The sequence below is a fragment of the Lycium barbarum genome, chromosome 12 (assembly GCF_019175385.1).
Source record: "Lycium barbarum isolate Lr01 chromosome 12, ASM1917538v2, whole genome shotgun sequence".
Classification (NCBI taxonomy): Eukaryota; Viridiplantae; Streptophyta; class Magnoliopsida; order Solanales; family Solanaceae; genus Lycium; species Lycium barbarum.
Genome location: NC_083348.1, coordinates 70406062 through 70430004, shown reverse-complemented (window position 1 = coordinate 70430004; position 23943 = coordinate 70406062). Strand labels below are relative to the sequence as shown.

The 23943-nt window shown below is 37.9% G+C and overlaps 2 protein-coding genes across 2 annotated transcripts in view; one reads left to right on the top strand and one right to left on the bottom strand.

The window, feature by feature from the left end:
* Positions 1–18980, bottom strand: part of LOC132625133 (nibrin homolog) — a 65956-nt gene extending 46976 nt beyond the window's left edge. Inside the window, 5 exon segments of the mRNA XM_060339952.1 lie at positions 13478–13566; positions 13676–13776; positions 13778–13941; positions 17484–17537; positions 18720–18980. Coding sequence (XP_060195935.1) covers positions 13478–13566; positions 13676–13776; positions 13778–13941; positions 17484–17537; positions 18720–18756 — 445 coding nt within the window. The 5' untranslated portion in view covers positions 18757–18980.
* A 1493-nt stretch (positions 18981–20473) lies between these two features.
* On the top strand, positions 20474–23831 carry LOC132625137 (protein ROOT PRIMORDIUM DEFECTIVE 1-like). Its single transcript, XM_060339953.1, has 2 exons — positions 20474–22005; positions 22992–23831. Exon 1 carries the CDS (start codon positions 20660–20662, stop codon positions 21881–21883), a length of 1224 nt encoding a protein of 407 aa, XP_060195936.1. The 5' UTR covers positions 20474–20659; the 3' UTR covers positions 21884–22005; positions 22992–23831.
* The last annotated feature ends 112 nt before the right edge of the window (positions 23832–23943 follow it).

Here is a 23943-nt window from a genome sequence, read left to right as displayed (position 1 = left end):
CATATCTTGGACAATGCCTAGCAAGATTGTTGACACTCTTTCTAGCTGGAAGGGGGCTGGGATTGGGGCAAGGAATAAAGGCTACTAGAGGATCATTCCATCTTGCATATGGTGGAAAATCTGGAAAGAAAGGAACTCCAGATGTTTTGAGGATAGAAATAGCACTCTACAGAAGATCAAACAAGACTGTATGTTGCTATTTTGTTTTTGGTGTACAAAGAATCCCTCTGTAAATGCAGAATCAATCTTAGAAGTTCTTGACTCATGTCAGGATTTTCCTTTCTTAGCTTCTTAGTTTTCTTTTTTCTTTTGTAAAGGGGTTTTCAGCACTACCTATGTACTGGTCTATAATACAAAGTTGTCACCTGTTCAAAAACCTGTTCAAAAAAAAAAAAAAAAAACTCCAATGGAATTATTTTAACAATAAAGCCAAAAATTGATATAGGAAAGGGATTGACAAGAATGATCAAAACGAGTCACACCAACACCAGAGGTGGAAAGGGGCACGCCTCTCACTAGTAAACCAACCATGAGGAAAGATCTAGTGTTTTTCAGCTTTCAGTTTATGGATGAGTGCTCTTGGAGTGGCTGGTCTAGCCCTGAACCGCCTATGACTTCATTTCTCAGGAAATTCGCAGACGGAAGATCCTGAATTTGAGACTTTCTACACCAAAAATATTCTCCTTTGCTAATTTGTGTCACTAGTCAAGTGCTCACCTCCAAAAAACTTAAAGGCCAAAAAATGCAAGTGGATTCAAACCCATTTACAGAGGAAGAAGTTGTTGATGAACACAAGCAATTTGATCGGGATAAGGCCCCTGCACCTGATGGATTCAACATGTCCTTTAAAAAATTTTGGTCCACTGTCAGGAATGATGATATAAATGAAAACATGTGCACTATTTTATCAGGCACATTCGAGAGGAGCTTCACTGCTACTTTCATAGCTCTCATTCCAAAGAAGAAAGGGGCAATGAAAATTAAGACTTTAGACCTATTAGCCTCTTAGCAGCATTTACACTCATCGCAAAGGTTCTTGCCGAAAGATTCAAGACAAATGATAAGCAAACTCATTTCAGGTGCACCAAATGCTTTCATTAATGGTGGACAGATTGTAGACGTGTCATTAATTGCAAATGAATGTCTTTACTACTTGAGAAAGGGAAAGGCTGGAATAATATGCAAGTTTGATTTGGAAAAGGCGTTTGATCATGCAAACTGGTCTTTCCTATTGAAAGTCACGAGACTTATAAACTTTTAGGGATAAGTGGATACAGTGGATCGATACTTGCATCTCTACTCTCAGACTTTCAGTTCTCATTAATGGAAGCCCTGAAGGCTTCTTCAAATCTCAAAGAGGCCTAAGACAAGGAGACCTCTCTCTCCTTATCTTTTGTGATTGGCATGGAAGCCCTAAGCTTGATGCTTAAGAGACCTGAAGTGGGCTGGATTAGAGGGTTTTGCATTTCTGGTATAGATGGCAGAGAATGTGGTTGACTAATGTTCTTTATGCTGATGACACACTTCTTATATCTGGTGCTGACAGAAATCAACTCCTGCACTAAACAGCTATTATGCTTGCATTCAATGCTATTTCTGGTCCCCAAAAATGATAATGTTGTCTATATGCCTCTGCCATATATCAAAGATGCCAGGCTGCGTCAGCAAATTGATTCATACGAACAGTTTAAGTGTTTTACACTTAAATAAAAGCACCAAGAAGGTGCTGTCAAAAGAATCTACAATCTGCCCAAAAGGAAAAAAAAATCCCTTTCCACACTTGCAGGGATACAATAAGATCTATAACAGCTTAATCATCACTAACAAAGTTCTATTTGCACCAAAAATAAAATACAAGTAATCAATATATTTTGATCTTCTGAATAGTATTTCCTTTATCTTCGAAGCACCAAGCGTTTCGCTCCCTCTACAAAGCACAAAGCAGCATGTGCTTTGCGGACTATGGAAAAGAAGGTATAGTTCTTCAGCTCTGTAAAGAAACTTACCATATTATCTACGAGCAAACAACTCATGCAGGGAACCAGCAACACCACGTCGTCTTCCCTATGATATAGAAATAGAAGCACTGGCTTAAGAGATATATTTGCTTCGAATTTTAGCTACAATAATACAAATCATATTACTGACCTTTTCACTGTTAAACAGGTCCTCGGCAACAGCTTTCATCTGTTTTCTTTTTTGCTCTTCTTTAATGGATTCAGCAATATCCTCATTCTTACACTCAGATTCTCTGCCACCATGATCACGGATCAACATCGATGGAATATAATACGCCATAAAGACTATAACAAAAAAAAACAGAGATCGACTTAGGTGCTTACTGATATGGATACTTGGAGAACGGAACAAATATTTCAAAGCTATTCTGGGGTGGAGCATTTGCCTACAAAATTAGGTCACAAGAACAACAAAAATTAGCATTTAAAGTGTAGCATATTAATCAAATCCAATGACCAAAGAAGAAGAGCAACCAAACCTAAAGTGACGTTGTATCAATTTAGTATTGCAATTCATGGACAGAACTTAATGTACTTCACAGAAGCAATAAAGTTACAGAGAATTTTAGAAAGCAATATTTTCAATAAGGACCTTCAATGCTAGCTGAACTCTGATGCTGATTGAACTCTACCATGTCAACAATAAAGGTAAAGCATGTTGAAGAAGAAAGTGAAGTGGGAAATTTTCGTTTTCTGGTATGAATATATTTCATATAAGACATTGTAATGGATACGAACCTTACGGAAGCGCTTAAAGTTTGTAACTCCACCATTTGTTGAAGAAGAGACTGGTAATGACATGATAGAATCTCTAACAATCAAATCTTGGCTATATATGATGTCCAACTTCCCATTTTCCCGCTCATCAGTGATATCTTCTTTTGCCAGTGTATTATCACTTTTGACACCTAAGCACCTGATGTAACCACCTTCAGGGTCATGGATGGTAGCATCATCATGTGGTATGTGATCTCCATCATGTTTATCAGGTTTTGATGAACTGGGAGATGTATCCCTCATGGATACATTATTGTAACACCCCGCATCTTGGAGCTGAGTTTAAGCCTATATCATTAGAGTCCTAGTGGGTTGATAGGCCTATTTCGGGCAGCGATAACTCCTTGATCCGTTGCGAATCTGGAAGAACTTCCTTGATGAAAGTTGTAGCCCTATTAGATAGCTTTCCAACGGTATATTATGGGGATTAAACGGACATCTGTGCAAAGAGTTATGCCCATTTGACTGAAGCCTGTTCGCTGAAAAATTCGTCTGCGTTACGGTGACGTTACGGACCGTAATTCGTGTTACGGGCCGTAACAGTGAGCCGTAACACAGAGAAAATTTCCAGAACCTTACTGGAAATTTCCTCTAAGATACGGTACCAAGATACGGTCCGTCCTTCGTGTTACGGGCCGTACCTTGTGTTACAGACCGTAACAGTGGACCGTCACCAAGGTACGACACAAGTTACGGTCCGTCCTTTGTGTTACGGGACCGTAACATGGGGCGTATCTTGGTCCGCAATTACGTTTCGGGTCACCTGACTTCGGGAAGCCATAACCCTATCGTAACTTGAGAATTTGGGAAAACTCAAAGAACGAAAGTTGTAGATAATTGAAATACCTTTCCAACCATAGGTTGTGCGTTCACAGGCAACATCGGGATAGGGAGATATGGACGTTTTAAGACAGAAAGGTCCCAACCCGTTTTCAAATTGGGTCAACCCATTTCCCTCTTAGTATATAAGGAAAATATTAACCCTAGCAGCCCATTTTTCCCACAAATTTCAGATCTTAGAGAGAGAAAGTGAGAGAGAGGAGAGTTAGAGAGAGAAAGTAGAGAATCAATCAAGTTTAAGGCCCCGAATCCCGAAGCTTGTGAAGGATAAAGTGTGGTACAAGTTGTTGCCGTCATTTTAAGCCAAAGATCGGACTTGGGGTGTTGATTTCGTGGTGACTACCCAAAAAGGTAATGTTTTCTACTCCCTAATCACTTATAGTTTTGAATTGATGAATTCTAGGGAGAATAATAATTGAGTTTGTTGAAGGGAATTATATGAACTATACTATACTCAAGATCTTCCAAGGTAAGTTTTTATCATGATTCTAAGTTGAATTTAAGTCCCTAATTCCTTTCTAACTTGAGTAAACTCTTCTAATCCATAGAGTTAGGATTGAAACATTTTTGTTGGATGTGGAAACCCTAGAACCCGAATTTAAGAGGATTCGACTCCAAAAAGGTAATGTTTCTACTCCCTAATCATTTATAGTTGTGAATTGATGAATTCTTGGGAGAATAATAATTGGGTTTGATGAAGAGAATTATATGAATTATGCTAGAGTTGTTGGATTGTTGATTTGGGATTGTTGTATTCATATGGGTGATGAAGAATGATGTTAATTACATCTAATTGGGATTGTAGCATTAGCTAGAAGTAAAAGAATGGGGATTGGGTGAAGAAAACACCATTAATGAGGGTTATAGAGCTTCATGCCCACTAAGTGTTTGATAAAATGCTTAGATGAACAAAACATGGATATTGTTGCTAATATAGAATCCCTATGACTTGTATTGCTATAGATTGAAGTTGACGGGGTTGAAGGACATTGTGATACGCTCAAAAGCGAAAAGTTAAGGTATGTAGAACTTCCATCCACATGTGGGAATCTCTACGTTCTTCCCCATGATACGTTTCGTAAAATCTAAGAAGTTCAAATCCTAGGGCATTAAACCCAACATATTGGTAGCCCGTAATTATGCATGTATGCACACGAATTTCGTATCTATGCTCCTTATTGTATTCCTAACCTTCCATTATGGATATTAGGAATCCTAACTTAATCCATGAATCATGAATTCTTCCTCATGTGTTCTCATTATGTTCATATGAAACTGCATGAGTTATTTTGCAAGCTATAAACATGTTTTCAAGTCAACTACAAATATATGATTATGAACTATTGTATTACTCATAAATCAAGGACATGTTTACAAGCTATTTCATGAAACCATGTTGTCACGACCCAACCCCGTGGGCCGTGACAAGTGCCCGAATTGGGCACCCGAACACAATCACAAATCCGGGCGGCAAACAGATGACTTATACTGACACAAATATCAAACGCTGCCTTAGATTATATCAAACACATCCAGGTATATAACAGAAGCCGACAAGGCGGTGTTTCAAATTTATAAGATTTTCAAAGAAAATTTCGGCAGAGTTTCCTTTGTTTTTCGGACTTATCCAAAATAACCCTGTACACAGCAAATTCCAACAAAGGCCACACAGGGCCAACAGAGCAACATATACATGTGCGAGCCGACAAGGCTGCCATTACGAATGGGTACGCCCCAAACATAAGTCATAGACATAAAACGCATCAACAACTACAAACAGACCCACACCGATGTCCACAGACCTCTAAGAGTAATGACCGTATTATGTGGCGGGACAGGGCCCCGCCATACCCAAATAAACACCTACGAATACAACATAAGGGAGTTATACCACAAGCTAGCTCCGGAACAAAGGAGCAGTCCAAAATAGCTGAAATAGTGTCCTAAGCTGGCGGATCTCCGAAACGAGCGTCTGTACCTGCGGGCATGAACGCAGCCCCCCGAAGAAAGGGGGTCAGTACGGAATATGTACTGAGCATGTAAAGCATGAAATGTAGTAATAGACTCATAAGGAGACAAAGTATGTAGGACCCAATGCAGCAATCAGAAATTCATAAAACTTGCCTTTGGACATATTTTATCTGTATCATTCTCATATCAATATCGTTATAGAGTTTTGTAATCAAAGTTGCAAAATCATTCTGTATATAACATATATAACGTGTCCCGGCCCTTTAATGAGGGACTCGGTAATTAAAATCATAGCATCATAAACATAAACATAGACGTGTCCCGGCCCTTTAATAAGGGACTCGGTAATAGGGAATATGCCCTCCTGGCCACCATCTCCATATCATCATGTCATCATATACATAGATATATAACGTGTCCCGGCCCTCTAGTGAGGGACTCGGTGATTAATATAGTAAATATGCGCACGAGAACGTGTCCTGGCCCGGGACTCAGTGAAGGATATAGCGGTAAGCACGAGCAGAATAAATAGCAACCACATATATGCAATTCATCTTTTTGAGACTCAGTGGATAAGCAACTAACCAGCTCTAAAGTGTAAAAATAATATTCATATTCAGTTCATCTTAAGTCTCATACAAACTATTACAAGAAACGTTTCAGATTTCATGTACGTATATCGCTTCAACATGGTATAGCTTTTGAAAGTCAAGTATGTCTCTAGTTGTGTAATTCTTTAAGTATAGGAACTTTCATGCATTATTCATTAGTCAATCATATTGTAGGCACATGACAATAACCTTAATGAAATATAGAATCATAAGTCATACATGAAACTAGAGAATAGAATCTACCCCAAGGTTCATATCGTTTCACACTTACGTCTAGGACATGCCAAAAGAAGAAGGAATAGACTTTACATACCTTTTGCGTTTAGTTGTATTCTAACTTGTACTTGCTGCCCAAAAACACTTATCCTATATCAAGATGTGAAGAACTACAATTAGTCTACAAGGGCATTCAATACGTATTGTGACACTCACAATTCCTTTCTAACAATTAAACGACGTTTCGTTCGCATTCAAACCAACTAGCGTTACAAGCTAACATTGCTAATCGTTCTTTCATATATTAATCAAGACTTGTTTAAACATGACTTAGGGAACTTGGGCAGTCCATACACCATTCAAAACTGTTTCATACACATGGCTAAACAACACACATAGCATTTCCATTCTCACTTAGCAATTTTCCAGTTTTAACTTGCAACAACAACAACACGTTTAATGACATTACTTTCATGATTTTTGGAACTGTTTTAGCATCATTTCCATTCTTATAACAGCCCACCATCATTTCAGTTTCAGCTTGAATCAATGCACTTTACTTTCACTAAACGTTTGCAACAAGAATCAACATTCAACACACACAAATTCACTTCTAACATCAAAACTGTCCACAGTTTTGGACTGCCTATACACTTCATCATAATTCATTTCTTTAACACCTCAATTCACATATTCAACATGCATACAATGCACCACAATGTCCATAACAACAACAATCCAAATGTGACACAAAACAGTCCCTAAATCTCCCCTAAAACAGTCCCTTTTTACACGGCTACAACACCCTTCCCACAATTTCGTGATTTTCATCCGTTTATCCAACTATAATACATTCAATCCATTTCCAATACATGTTCAAGAAGATAAAGCATGACTTCATTAGAACCTTCAACTCACGGCTCATTTTCATTTCAAGAAAAAAAAAAACAGTCCCATATCCAACATACAACATCACAACCAAACTTCTACAAATCTTTGTTCATTTGCCTATGTTGATACATATTCAATTCATCAACAATACATGCAAAATGAAATCAATCATGACTTCACCTCACTCACGGCTAACTCTTTACTTCAACTACAACAACAATCCAACAACAACATGCATGAACTATACATTCAAATCGTCATACAACACATGAAAAAAATTATCAACTCTTACCTTGTAACTACACTTCAATCGGCTAGCCTTCACTTTCACTTCTTGGATTTTTTTTTTAACACTTGTTCTTGCTATATCAATGGATGCTACACGTTAATATACCTTCAATGGAGTTAAATTGCTTGAGAAACTGAAATTTTTGGATCAATTTTTCTTCACCATTTTCGGCTAGCTCTAGCCGTGAGTCTCTCTTTCTCTCTCTAAGTGTTCTACACTTTGGAATGTTGTAATGAGTTGTGAAAGTGTGGAGTGGACAGATTTTTTTTGTCTCTTTGTCCCCTCCATGCCTTGGACATGTGGATCACACTAATTTTGGGTCAAGATTCCTTGACCAAGGCATTGAAATGCACGGCCAAGCATGGCCTAAAAGTGGGCTGTTTTTTTTTTGTTTTGTCTTCCCAATCCCACTTATTAATCCAAGTGTGATTAGTTTAATCCCAATTTTCCATTAACACTTCCATGCCAAACGAAAATTGTAGACAAATTGTGATTCGAAACGAAACCGGAAGTTAAAATTTCTACTTCGTATCTTAAGATAGTCTTGTCTTTAACTTGTCACTTTTAGTTTAAAACGTCCCAATGTATGAAAATATAGGATGTAACACATGTTTACAAGTTATTTCGTGAAATCATGATTTCAAGACAAGTACAAGTAAATTCATTAAAGTCATGGGCTTTTTAGCCAACTATATTATGTTCATGTTTTTGGGAGTTGCACAAATTACCGAGAAGACTCAGATAGCCTGAAACTACGGAGCCACCGTAGGACAAGGATCGCTCCGCCCAGATAAGACGATACCTTAATTTTACACTGAATAGATCCATCAGGTACCTTACTACCTTATACTCAGGCAAGGTATGAGGGCTCTGCTGGTCCGGCGAGGTATCAGACTCCACGTACCCACGTGGTAAATTACTACCTTATACTCTGGCAAGGTATGAGGGTTCTGCTGGTCCGGCGAGGTACCAGACTCCACGTACCCACGTGGTGATATGATATGATATGATATGTCGGTTTATGAAATGCTCTCCCTACTTATTATGTTTTACTCATGTTATGTATACATATATGTACTCATGCTCATGCTCATGTTCATGTCCAAGTTTTCAGTTTCAGTTCTTATCATGTTATTCCATGTCCCATGTTGTTTCTTCCGGTTGCTTTACATACCAGTACACTCAATGTGCTGACGTCCCCTTTTATTGCCCGAGGGCCTGTATTTCACGATGCAGGTACGGATTTACAGAACGATGCTTCTGATCATTAGGATTCGCTCGTACCAGCTTATTAGTGAGCCCCATCTCATTCGGGGTTTAAACAATGTATTTCTTTACTTAGTTTTGCATTTAAAGGTATGCTGGCGGCCTTGTCCCAGTAAGTATGTTTTTCAGTCAGACTCATAATAGAGGTTTCATAGACTAGACCAGTCAGTTATGTTATGTCAGACATTTGGAGTCGTATAGCCATTTTGGCTCACTCATGTGTAAACAAGTACTTTATTAAGTATTATGATTTATTACGTTTTACAAAGGCTCATCATGCATTCACGTTATATTCCGCTTATGTTATGCATCATGATGATTCAGCAAGTCATGTGGTTCGCTCGGTCACATGTAGTCAGGCACCGAGTGCCGTGTTACGTCCAGGCCATGGTTCGGGGCGTGACAATTATCACTACGTATAACTATTTGAACAGAACACTTATTTTGCTTATAATATTCAACACATTCTAATTTGTGTGTAGATGTTGTTCTCTTGCTGTCATGCTCTGAAGTATCTATTGAACAGACAGCAGCACCAATGTGATCTGACTTTGCACTTTCTGTTTCTGCATCTGAGTCTGCAACCACTGTCTCATCTGTGGAGCATGAAGATGTAACGAGCACTGCAGAGGACAATTAATTAGATAAAATGGGCAGAGAACATAGATTCATAACAATGCACACCTTATAAGAACTGGGTTGTACCAAAATGCCCTGATAAAGACTCCAATGAATTTTCACTTCTTTTGTAACCTTTTTGCATCTTCTTAATGCCTTTTATGATATATCCTAATTACTTGATAAAAAATGATCACATTGCGACTGTTGTCTGCGTACACTTCACCCTCCCCAGACCCCACATTGTGGGATTCAACTGGGTATGTTGTTGTTGTTGTACTTGATAAAAAATGAATTCTGCTCATGTACTTCTTGAAGTCAGAAAAGTAAAATAAGTTATTCACACGTTAAAAACATTTCACAGTTCCACTCTACAAGCAATTTTCTGTGTGAGAAACTTCTTGGATCCATTTTGAGCAAGTGATATAAAGCAGGGATTTTGCAAATAGTAAAGTATTAAAAAACTTATTCTGACAAGAAAACTGTTGCCTTTCTGTTTATTATGTCCAAGCCTAAAGACGCTACCAGTTGCAAGATCAATGACCAATTACAATGCTCATGCGCAACGAGTTTCTATCTAGCTAAAGGGGATCGGTAAGTCACACTTATAATGAATCTCCCCCTAGTCAAAAATCTACTCAAGCTGCATAAAAAGAGGTGGTGTAAGATTTTATGAAAAGTTTAATTGCATGATTAGTTGACCTTATCAACTTGTCTAAAGCCACACTCTTAAACCTCTTGGCTAGTCTAACCAGCATTTTTTATTAGCTTTTGCACAACATTAGGCACAGTGATAAAAGGATCTGATCCTTGACCACATCAAATGATCATGAGGTTATACCCAAGCTAGTCAATGGTTCATAATCTGTTTAACAAGCTTCAAAATGGCGATCCTCTGTAAAATAGTGGTCAATACCTGAGCATGTGATTTGTAAATTCAATACATATCATGTTTTGCAGTTTGAATCTGCTGGTAAGAGTTTCAAACCAAAAATTGAGAGGGGGAGAGGACTGAGGAGGAGGGGGGCAAGGGTTGGGAAGGAGCCAAGAGAACATGAGTGCGCAAAGAAAGACAGGAATGGAGAAAATAGAATGCATGTACATAGAAAGCCGATTGACATGTCAAGTGCAAAGGAAAAGACATAGATCCTGAAGTTAAACTACGCTCACCCGGTGGGGATGTGATTAGAGAAGGATCCAGATATCCGGAAAGAACCACAGAAACCAGATCTATCTCACTCACTGAAGACAATGAACTATGGTTAGAAAAACACTTAAAGCTGCTTGATCCTGCTGGAACTACACATACCAGACGATCATTTCCATCTTTTTCCAAGGCCTAAAATTAGATGAAAAGAGCCAGTAAGTTTTAACAGTAATCCTTATAATCTTTTGTGGCTCAACACTAAATAGTATGTATCTTGCACAGAAAACCATGACCAAACATCTATAGTCTCGATAATTTGCACCTTGAATGCCAAAACCATAATCACCCATGGAAACCCACCCCATGAAAAATGAAAAAGAAAGAGAAGTTGAAACTTGGCATGAAATCACAAAAATGGAAATGTAAAGGTATGATTCAACAATCAAGACTCATGCAGTATATTTGGAGTTGTATGAATCCAAAATTTCATCCGTCTGTGTTTAGCCATTCCCATAATAGGCCATCTTCTCTCTCTCTCTCTCTCCTTATTTTTTTTTTTTTTTTTTTGTGGATAAGGACTTCTCTTTTATGCCTTCACTTCTTAACATGGTTTGTCATTCCATGTTAAGAGAGTTTCTCACCTTTCCGAGAATTAATCACTGAAACAAATTTCAGTATAAGTTTGCTTAGTAAGCCATTACCTTTGACTTAATGAAGCAAAAATTAGGGAAACGCCCACAGGAAGTGAGGCAGCCACAGTTAACTATCCCAAAGCCTTGTGGCCAGGGTATTTTATTAAGCCTTGTTAGATTGCACTGTTATTGTTTGTGTTACTATTTATGCACCTTTGTGAGTTACCGTTAACCTTTTTCACTTTTCTACTAAGGTCTCGAATCACCTCAACAATAACAACAACCCAGTGTAATCCCAAAAAAGAATTATCACCACTCTGCTGACTGTTGAAGACACCTTTATATACTAAACTCAAAGTAATATATTCTCTGGTACAAGTACAAAGAGCGCCATTTACCAAGTACTATGCGAAAAGGGAAAAGGACAACAAGGATGAACTTAAGTGAGTTGACAGCTTTTAATATGCTTGTTTAGGCAATTTGTATCTTCAAAATGTTTGTCGTCTCCCCTTCCAAAAAGCATTCCGATTTATGAACTTGACCTCCTATCCATTAAGAAATACATCATTCAAGAGGCTGTGCCGTATACTTTTCTCAAACGTGCTAGGAGTTACCAAATTAGTTCAATCCTAAGGGGTGAGTTATAAAGATGATGCAGAGAGGAAAACAGAGGAAAGAGGGGAAGGGGGAGCAGGCAACAATAACACAGGCCATTAGGGCAGACCATTTCAGCAGAAGAAATGTTGGCACCCCCAACTTCCAGTAAGGACTGCAGCCTGCCCTCAAATTTATACTGCAAGGAAAAGGGAATAATGATCTTAGTCAAGCACAATTATCTAAGTAATTCCCGATCAAGTCACCTTGCACGACTTGCTTGATGTAATAGCAAAACAGTAGCAGAGACACTGAATAAACACTAAAAAATGCAAAACTTTGCAGCATTACTTCTGACTCTCAGCTGAACTAATGGGATAACTAGTTAAGATTATTATGCATAACTACATCAGAACAAAAATCTAGATAAGCTATAGACGACTCTGAATTGAATCCACAAGACAGAAACTGGAATACTGGAAGAACTAAGGAAAAAATCACCTTGTTTTCTGGTTCCAGCAAAAATGTATATCCTTTCAAACAACACTCCCGAGACTGAGGATCTACCACTTTCCCAGACACTCCTTCCAGCATCAATTTTGGTGCATGACTGGGTAACACAAACACAGCTAATCTTGTTAGCATACAAAAGAGAATGTTGTACATAGCATTTCAGACTAGCAAAGCATAATGTGATTAATCTTAATGAAGAACTTACGAACTGCAGCTTGGAATATCGGTGCAAATAGTTTTTCCTGCAATTAGCTGAAATTCATAGTTAACCAATTAGAAATTGATTTCAGATCTCAAATTTGAATGAAAAAAAAAAAAAGAAGAGGAAAATAACTTTCTTCATGGTTGGATATTATAAGAGCTTGATGCTACGAAATGAAGAGCTAATGGCTAAGTTCACTTTTCTTCTGTTTTCTGAATGAGTAAAGAGTATCCATTTCAACAACTCGGCAAAATGAAGTTATGATCTCAAAATTATAAAAGGTACAAAGATGTAGGTCTCTTTTCAAAGAGTAAGGAGCCACTAAATCCACAAAAACATTTATGTCATGCACGCTTTTGAAGGTGCATCAGAAAGCTGAATTACAAACTAAAAGTATTTCAAGCTACATAGAGGATTCCCAATTCCTTCAAAGAATATTTGGCTTCGCTTCTATCTAATCCATATAATGCATAATCCATATAACCCATATGATGCAGCAAGATAATATTTCAGATCCTTTCTCAAAACGAAAAAGATAATATTTCAGACCACACTTGTGCTTCTTCTCTACATAGGACCCTTTTCAAAGGGTAGGGAGCCACAAATCCAAGATAAAATTTATATCACGTACGCTTTTTAAGCTGCATCAATAAGCTGAAACTGTAAGCTAAAGTATTGCAACCTATGTAGGGAATTCTTAATTCCTTCAAAGAATATTTGGCTTCTTAACCAACATAATGCATAATATTTTAGACCACACTTGTGCTTAATTGAACAAAGACACATCAAGTATTCAACAGATCACACTGGAAATATTATAAGCAGCCTGAAACACGAAAGTGCATAACCATCTGGGTAGATATTTATGCACATGGCATAAATGATCACTCACCTATTGATGATACCTTCTTTGTAATAAGTTGATTTGTCTTTGAATGCTTCGGGGAGCAAATGAAAAATATGAAGGACACATAGGAGAATCTGTTTGATATAAATCATCACATCAATATGCTGTTCAGTGAGCTTGATGGTCCACTAATTAAGAGGTACTATATAGGAGGTAAGAGTTACAATATGTAACTTTAATCACCTGTAAGTTGCATTACCAGTTCCAAAAGAAACTAGATCCCCATCCTTAAGCATTGTTTCTTTATTTGGAAACTCATGAACTTTCTCCTTTGAATCCATATTCCTTGCTGAGGAATGTACCATACTTTGAGCAGTCTCTTATACGTACTTTAGACAAAATATTTGAGGGTTTCTTCAACGACTGATCCAAAGAAATCATCTCATCTATTAAAATCTCTGCATGGATCCTTGAAACTCCTTTATCCTTGTTGACAATGACATCACATCCTGTGAACAAAACGTTTAAGGGCAGTATAGGTTACCTTCAAGCACAACACCTTAAGAGTCCTATTTGAAAAATACCCACTTTCAAGTGATGGAAGGTAAGGCGCAACAATGCCTCTCAAATCCCCCAACATAGATTTAAATAGCCTACAAATAGCAACTGTACAATACCGTAGATGAATTGTCGAGATTAAGATGCTCAAAGCATACAGACAAAAGTGGACCTAGGATTTGAAAATCCCGGGTGTACCACCCCTTCTAATTTAAATATGTCAATCACCATAATGACCGAATAAGAGTGTGCACTTGGTCAGTTCATCAGTTTTGGATTGGTTTCGGTCTGTGTTACAAGGGTAATCTTCACAAAATGAAAATAAGTCAGTTTTGTTCTCTCTTAATTCAAATATACTAAATAAATTAGAGAAAAAACCAAAACAAAAATGACAACAAGTCAAGCCAGCACATTTATCACTCAGATAATTTGATGAAAAGAGTTACTAAACTTAAATATGTCTTTATTTAATCAAATTAGTTGCCCTTCGATTTTTTTTTAATATATTTCTCCATCTCAATTTGAAAGAATTTTTTTTTTTCCCCAACAAACTGAAAAGGGCTGTCTGTTTTGTTATATATCAATGGATTCTTGAGTAGAATAAAGTAAAAACAAGAAAGAATAAAGGAAAATAAGAGATAAAAGTTTGCTTGTTTACAAAAACTACAAAAAGAGGTAACAAGAAATCAAGAAAAAGTGAAAAGGCATAAATAGACGGGTCCTGGTTGAGGAAAAAAAAAAGATTAAAAAGGAAAAAGGAGAGGGTAAGTCCCCAGGAGGATACAAAATTTGAAAACTTCAGTTCATGGCAAGTTCGAATTCCGGTACTCTAAACTCTGGAAGGATGCACAAAAGATCTTAACAGACCTCCCTCTGTCACCTATGATGGCAGGTGCCAAAGCTTTTATATATCAGCGTTTTAGATGCAAATGTACACACATATACGGAAACTTTCTGGAGTAGGGACAGGTTCAAGGCACCCTAAGCCTCATATGTAGGTCCGTCTATGCTTACAGATCAAGAAACTGCCAAAAACGATTACCAACTCTCACACAATCTTATCCTTGCATCACATTTCCCTCACCACTTGTCTTCGTTCCTTATGTGTATACACAGACTCCTACCAGTTTTCCAGTTCTTTTGTGTTTTAAGTACTCTATTCATTTCTTATCTTTCTTTCACTGAGACAACAATTTTTTTTTTTTTTTTGAGAATGAAAATATTACTACGTAAAGACAACTAACAAATTTTGACTATATCAAATGTTGCTTCTTGATTCTTACTCGGAGAATGTTACAACCCCAGCACCACAAGGTCCTATTAGCCATTAAATTTGGATAAGTAAATATCTGTCTATTTATGACAAAAGAATTATTGCTTTCTCTCCAACTAGAACACCGTGTGAGCTGGAAACAAGAAGCTACCAACAGGAAATAGTTACATTATCACATCCAACGATCCCCTTCCAAAACTCACTATTGACTAAACTTCAAAGAAGGATGACTCATCCATTTTGACCAATAGATAGCCATCCATTCACCTTGTTACAAGAGTACCAGCAATTTTCATTCTTTAATCACTAATATATATCCACCATCACTCTTATCAGAAACTTTCAATCAAGTTTCCAGTACTAAAAGGCAGATCATAGGAAAAAGGGTAAAAACACTCAGTTAAGACATTTGAGAGGCTTGGCCTGATGGCAAAACTGCTGCAATCGGATAAAAGATGTCCCACGAAGAGAGAGAGAGAGAGAGAGTTGTTCTTTACAAAGAACCTCTATGCAAAACTCGATCTAAGCATTGCTCAGACAACCTGGGTCTCCTAGTCCCAAGTAAAGGGAAAAAGAACAACACTTAATTTGGTGGTTGTTTTTTTTTTTTTTTTTTTATATATATTTTTATGACATGGAACCCGCAGCCGCTATCGGTGCACACAGGGTAAACCCAGCTCCTATGTAATAGCTCGCAAACCACACAGGAGAGATAACCCACACTAGGCAAGCCCCGTGCAACGAGCTCGACCCAGAAGGCAAATTCCCTACTGTCGTACGCAGGGGTTTCGAACTTGAGACCTCCATTATGAAAGACCCATGCTCAACCAACTGAGCTTAATTTGGTGGCTCTTGGAACATCTAGAATGGAAAAAGTAGCTTCGCTTCAGATATTAGTAGCACAGGCTTTGCAGAATTAATTCCAGGCAAGCTCTTTGAGTTCACTGCTCAATGGACTATTTAAGTCATTTCTTTTGTTGATGTTCTTCATATCATTATATTACTAAACTATTCGGATAACTGGTACTTAATCATGGTGAGCATTGACTGCCTCCATCTTCTTTTCATAGCATGGAATTTACAAGGCTTAATACATACTTTCCCCTCCAAACTTGTAACAAAATCCCTTTGACACGCCCCTATTTCATGGACAACCTTTTACTATCCAAACTTTCCCAACTGTGTCTTTTTTATAACCAAAAATAATAATAATAATAATAATAATAATAATTTTTTTTTAAAAAAAAGTTGGTGTTTGATCACCTTTTTCAAACAAGTGTATGTCAAGCACCAATGAGTCTGTGACACGTATCATTAACTAAAAAAAGAATAACACTTTCAGGTTACAATTACAGCCTCATCTTCTTCATCTACATGGCAGAAGACCAATCCCGCATTTTCTCTTTTGTCTTCCCAGAAGCCATGGCAGATAAAAGTAGGAGAGATGATAGAGAAAGAGGAGATCATACCCAACAAAAGTTTCAACTTAAAACAACAAAAGCTAGATGATTTGACAAATGTGAGGGTTAAGCAGTAGCGTTGCAACAGAGTTGGGATTATATGCCAGTAATTACTTCGCAACCATTCCAGGTTACTGCTGCCAATTATGACCAGAGGTTTATTTTGGGGAAGATTTTAACCCAACTTGTTGCACTTTCTGGAGAGCATGGGAGCTGAAAATTGGGAAGTACCTGGCTTTGCTCTTATTCAGCATCCATGGCAGATTTAATGTGGGTCAAAATAAGGAAGAAGAGGACCCAATTTAAAAATAAAAACTAATAAAATTTTGACAAGTGTCACTTATATAATGCATCTGAGAAAAAAACTCTCTTGTTCACGCGGTTCATTTGTTGGTAAAAAAAATGTACATGCCAACTGAACAAACGTGGTGTGTATTAGACACGGTTGGGAAAGTTTTGGTGTGTAAAAAGTTGTCAGTTAAGGAAGAGTGTGCCTCAAAGGAATTTCGTTACAAGTTAGGGGCAAAGTATGTATAAGCCTAATAACAACGAACCTTCAGCAAACAAATTATGGCATGTTAAATGCTATTGTCAAGATGCATGACTTGGACTAAAGGCAGAACATCAGAAAGTATGACATCAAAGTCATCTCAGAAGCCCAGAGTAACCAAGCTAAGAGTAGAAACTCAAAAGTTATGCCTTGTAAGGGATTAGAAAACACATAAGGAAAATTATATGAGAGTGCATAATGAATGATTACCTTTTCGACCAACTTTATATGTACCTTTATTGAAGAAATAGTAATTATCTTCACCTGTCACATAAACAACGAGCAGTGTATTAGTGCATCGACAATACCAAAGTTAATAATAAATCAGTCAGAATTCTACTCTAAAATGTGATCACCAAAATCCATGAACGACGCTTTTAAACTTTCCACATTAGTAAAACTAGTTCATACATGAAATGTTGTGTGACTATGACTAAAGCAATTGATTGTTTGCGAATATGTCTATTTATAGGACATAAGTGCTCGCTCAATCCATCAATTCTGCCTCAAAGCCGAACTAGATGGGTCTGGCTATATTGATCCATATATCCATCCAGCTCTATTCAGTCACAATTCTGTTCCAATACTAGTAAATGAATTTGTCTTTTTCTTTATAATGCTGGTGCCCAGATCAACTTGTGTGCACCTCAAAAATTCTACAGGGTACCTACTACCCCCACCGGTGCAGGTACAGCATAACTCTGCCACTTAGACAGTTAGAAATAAATCATCTAACCTTTTTTGCCAAAGGTAGTATTCGAATCCAATCTCCCATGGTTTTCATCTCAATTCATTGACTGCTACTCGGAGGTTCTCTAAAGCTAGCGGTTCCATCCTACACCAAAATACAAGTCTCTAGTCAGACCAAAGAGACTCTTTTCAAACACCTACTATAAGCATAACAACAGCAATTATGACATAATCCTGGTAACACTTTTTTTTTTCTTTTTATTGCCAAAAGTACTTTTTGCAACAATAATCAACACTATGACAACAAAATTAAATTCTTTGGCAACAAAAAAGTTTTTAGCCAACAATAAAACTAAGTTGTTGCCAAATGTTAAATTTTTTGTTGCCATTTCTATACTTTCTTGTAGTGCCACCAAGGCTTATGCAAATGTGAAGAAATTACCTGGTGTTCCTTAACTGAGATTTTAAATTGAGACATCGTGGTTCTCTTCCAACTTCATTGATCACTAGGTCACACCCTTTTTAAATGATTAATCCCAATATCACTTATATAGATTATGTGCTTCAAATATACTATAAACTTAGATAAAGCCTTTTAGGGTGTTAAGAATAAGAAATTCCTTAGCGTCATTGCTTTCTCGGTCACTAGATAAAGTGTACCCCTATTTGAAGCAGGGATAAGCAAATGATTTTTGCATTAAAGGAAAAAAAATTTAAAGAAAGAATACTGCAATTAGAGAGAAACTTGTACAGAACCTGGAAGTGGATCAATAGGAAAAAGGCCCCAAACCATAGTCTTTAATTTTTTCTTTGCGGAAAAAAAATTGTAAACAAAAGAGTGAATGGATGGTTCGCCAGGGATTAGCAAAGTAACCGGGACCGGCAGCTTTGTTTCCCTAGAGAAAAAGGAAAATTGGAGAAATTTTGTTTTAATATTTCAAGAAAGTGTAGTGCCTTTTGGTGGGACAAAAAGTGAGGTTCATGTAATAGTATATGACGGTTGACGAACGAAGAAACTACACAGCTTTTTTGAACTTACGATAGTTTGTTAGTTTTTATTTTATAGTGGTCACACATCTTTTCTATAACGGAAAAGGGTCTGATTTACCCCTCTACTTTGAGAAAAGTTTGCACTACTCTTTTTATAGTTCTTTTTAAAAGCTTCATTCCAAATATTTTCGGTTATATTTTTAAACGAAGGACAGAAGTTAAAGACCAGCGGATTGAGGGACAAAAGTTAAAGACCAGTCTGTATGAAGAACAATCCCGAAAGGGCAATTCGTAGAATTTCCCTTCTTTTGGGGTGGTCTTTAAATTTTGCCCTTCATATTTGAAATCTTTAAGTTTTGCCCTTCGGCTAAACCCCATGGGTTCCAGGTTCGAACCCCCACACAGTCAAAATTTTAAAAAAAAAATCGCAAGACAGAGTTTAAATTCGCTATGCCCCCACCGACATATACTTGTGAAGGAATTACCAAAGTTATGCTGGACCCGGCATATTTATGCCTTATGGGCAGATTTGGCATAAGTATGCCGGGTCTGGCATAATTTTGATAATTCCTTCACAAGTTTATGCCGGATCCGGCATAAAAGTTTGCCCATTAAAAGTATGCCCCAACGGCATAAACTTGTCAAGGAATTACCAAACTTATGTCAGTCCCGGCATACTTATGCCTTATGGGCAAACTTGGCATAAGTATGCTGGGTCTGGCATAACTTTGGTAATTCCTTCACAAGTTTATGCCTGACCCGGCATAAAAGTTTGCCCATTAAAAGTATGTCCCACCGGATGAGAGTACCTTGGAAGAATTTCATTGTCCTCCTTCCAATATTATTACAGAACTAAAAAGCTTCATGGTAAAAACTTTGTGCGTGGCCTCTTCCACTCATCGTCATGCAAATGCTGTCAATAATTATCATAGTGTTAATACTCATGAAAAACTAGGCTTAGATATAATAGAACAAAATCACGACAACTACTCTTTTCTAATACTACCCCATAATATATTAACAAGAGCAGTTATAATATATCCAATACAGGAAATGTAGCAAAGAAAGTCTTTAGGCCACATTGACACAAAAACCACTTGAATTTTAATAGAGCATTTTGATGTCACTAAAAATTTGTAAAAAGTTGACATGAGATCTCAAAGTTATGCCGGACCCGGCATAAACTTATGAAGGAATTATCAAAGTTATGTCGGACCCGGCATATTTATGCCAAGTCTGCCCATAAGGCATGAGTATGCCGGGTCCGGCATAACTTTCGTAATTCCTTCATAAGTTTATGTCGGGTCCGACATATACGCAATCCAAACCTTGTCTTGTGATTTTCTTTTTTAATTTATATTTGAGCGGGGGTTCGAACTCAGAATCTCATGATTTTTGCGTGAACGCTCAGTGTTGCAACGCGAAAGGCAAAAATTAAAGACCAATAATATGAGGGGTATAATTTAAAGACCACAAATATGAGGGGCAAAATTTAAAGGCCACCCAAAAGAAGGGCAATCCGCGCAAAAAAAAATCCCGAAATGGGGGCATTCCAGAATGGTCCAGAAAGAATGACAAAGCAAGCACGGCCCAGTCCATATCCACACAGCCACCCGCAAATGCCACTCCTCCGTCGCGAACCACCACTAGCACTACCACCAACCACCAACCACCAAAACCACCTTTTACAACCACGACAATAAACAATGCTGACCCATCTCCTCCAAAAACTAAACCACAAACCACCCACCATCACCACCATCCTGCTCCGCCATAAAACCACTTCATCCGAATACGTATCTTCAAGAAACCGTGACCCAACTTTCGAAAAGCTAATGGACAAATACAAAAACCTCTTTAAAGTCATCTCAATTCAAGACCTCATCCTCGGCACAACCACTACCACTAACGCCGTCTCCATCGACTTCCTCAACCGTTTATCCCAACGCCTCCATCTCAACCGTGGCGCCACTCATTTCCTCCGTAAATACCCACACATTTTCCACATTTTCCATCACCCCACAAAACTACAACCTCATTGTACACTCACACAAACTGCACTTAATATCGCTCATCAAGAAGGTGCTGCTATTAATGCTGATTTGCAAGTTGTGGTTAACCGGCTGGTTCGTTTGTTGTCGATGTCGTCGACTAAAGAATTGCCCCTTAGAGCTATTTTTAAGGTTTTTAGGGAACTTGGGTTGCCTGATGATTTTGAGGATAGTGTAATCTTGAAAAGATCTGATCTTTTTGCGGTTCTTGATAGTGGGAATGAACCGAACACTCATGTGTTGAAACTTGTTGAGGATGCAGAGAAGGGGGATTTAGTTGCAGCTGTTGATGAGTGGAGAGTAATGGAATGTCGTCAAGAGGATTGTGGGGTTGATAGGAGTGAGATTTTGTATAGTTTTAAGCATAGTTATCCACCAGGGATGAAGTTGAGGAGGAATTTTAAGACAAAGGTTAACGAATGGCAACGGTTGAAGTATGTAGGGCCGTATGAGGCGGTGGAGATTGGAGAGAAGAGGAAGAAGAGTAAGATTGGGATGATGGAGATGGAGAAGAGGGCGGTCGGGGTTGTGCATGAGTTTTTGAGTTTGACGGTGGAGAAAATGGTCGAGGTAGAGAAGATTAGTCATTTTAGGAAGTGGTTTGGGATTGATTTGAATATAAGGGACTTGTTTTTGGATCATCCAGGTATATTTTATTTGTCGACGAAAGGGTATAGGCATACGGTGTTTTTGAGGGAGGCTTATGAAAGAGGATGTTTGATTGAACCAAATCCAATGTATGAGGCTAGGAGGAAGCTTCTTGATCTTGTTATTTTGGGACGACGTGGGTTATCTAAAGGTCATTCTGGGCCAACAGGTGTGAGCCAGGGTGAAGATGGTGGTATTGAAGAGGTGAAGACTGATTCAGATGAAGATTGAATTACCGAGAGCTTGCGGCCATACCTTAAATGCAGGATGCTATGCAATTGCTAAAGGCCCTGACCAAAAGGATCATAGAAGTCAAGAAGCGTTGAACAAATTCCTAGCAATATAAAATGGGGGTAAAGATTGAGAATACTATTGTTCATTTTCTCCTGTAGACGTGAGAGCCTTCCATTCAAAAGCACATCCATTTGTTTTCATTTTACTTTCAGGAGGACCAATTGCGAGTATGAGCCCGTTTGGATTGGCTTATAAGTTGCTGAAAACAGCTTATAAGCTATTTTAAGCTTTTTTAAGTGTCCGGTTGGCCAGCTTATAAACCATTTTGTGCTTAAAATAAGCCCAAAAAAATAATTGGGCCCGTTTGGCTTAGCTTATCTAAAGCAGAGCTTATCAGCTTATAAGCTGCTTTTTTAAGCACATCCAAACACTTATAAGCTGCTTTTTTTAAGCACATCCAAACAGGCTTTATGTTGTGATCAATCAATCAATCAATTATGCTTCAATTCCGAACTAGCTGAGATCGGGCTATATTAATCGTCTATTACCATTCAACTCTACTCGGACCCATTTCATTACAATCTTCCAGAATGCACCTTTTTATACTATCAAAAAACTGAACTCCCTATTCTCTTTGACTTCCCATCATATCTTATAGAGGCAGAAACTAGTTAAATTCTCATTTGTTCTACACTGTATGATCATATGTTTCTTTGATGTGTTATGATCAACAAACTAATCTTACCACTTGAGGCTGGTCTAAATTAACTAATTGAATACCAACCCAATGCACAAAATCTTATGCACATGAACCTCACTCAACATGAATGCATGTGTAAGGAATGAAATAAAGGTCAAAACTAAAAGTTTAGCGACCTTTCAACTAATACGGTAGTTAGATATATTGACTGATCCGTTGAGTTTGCATATATAGCTAGTTCAAGTTGAGAGATTAATGCAAGTATTATTTGATACTATATCCATGTGCATCCATGTTTTGACAGGGCAGTCCTAGTAGTCATCTCTTGATTTTTCCATGTTGAAAGAAAAAAAGCTATAAGCTGTATTTCTGGTTCGTTGATTTTGTCCTATTGCTGACCTTCAGGGAGCTGTGTAACATCTGCATTAGCAGAGACCTGCGTCCGGGAAAAAGGCTGAGTCTCCTTTACTAATTACAAATGTAACACCAAGACGTGCTTCATTGAAATGGATGATGACCTGTGCAAGTTAGCAAGTGAATGTTTAATTGATATTTTAAAGAGCTGCATGTCATTAGAATTTGTGATCTTTGGCTGAAGCAGAGGCTGTAATGCTTGTAGTGCCCTGCTTTCTGAATTCTGAACTATGTGTGACTCTGTTCGGTTGTCACAAATCTACTTAGCCAATGTAGATACCAGCTCCACTTGTAACTTCTAGAAGCTGATGTGAAGCGAGTCTGAGCCTTAGTGTATCATTTTGGAAAAGGAAGTACAGATCCTGCATGATTTGGGGTGAGGAGCAATTCAGATGGATACTTGAGCAAGTGTCGTTGAGTATCTTACTTTGCTCACAAATAATCATGGTCACTTAGGTATTATGCTCTGCACGTTGTGTTGTACTTTGCTCTCAAATCCTAGCAGCGACAAAACCATGGGTGTTTCGGTCCATCTGCCTAAGCCTTGATACCTTTGCCGGCAGGAGGTAGCAGGTACCTAGTGAGATGGTCGAGGTGCATGCAAGTTATTTCGGACACCACCTTTGGGTCTTTCTTCCCTCCTTTTTATGTATGAGTTGAGACGGAAGCTGATATTACTTGAAGAAGAATGTAAACTAAAATTTTGGAATTTGATTTTGGAAGGATGCAACATATGATACAGCCCCTAGGAGTTATTTGTTATATTTCCTATATTTGATATCCCCCCTCTTCCATTCCATTTTCATAGCATGCTTTCAATTAGTCATTGTGCTTTCAGTCTCTTACATTCAGCTTTCTTATAAACCTTCAAGAGTAGCAGAATTCGTGTTGCCACTTGCCAGGATAACCAACTGATGTCCTTAAATCAAACAACCACAGATTG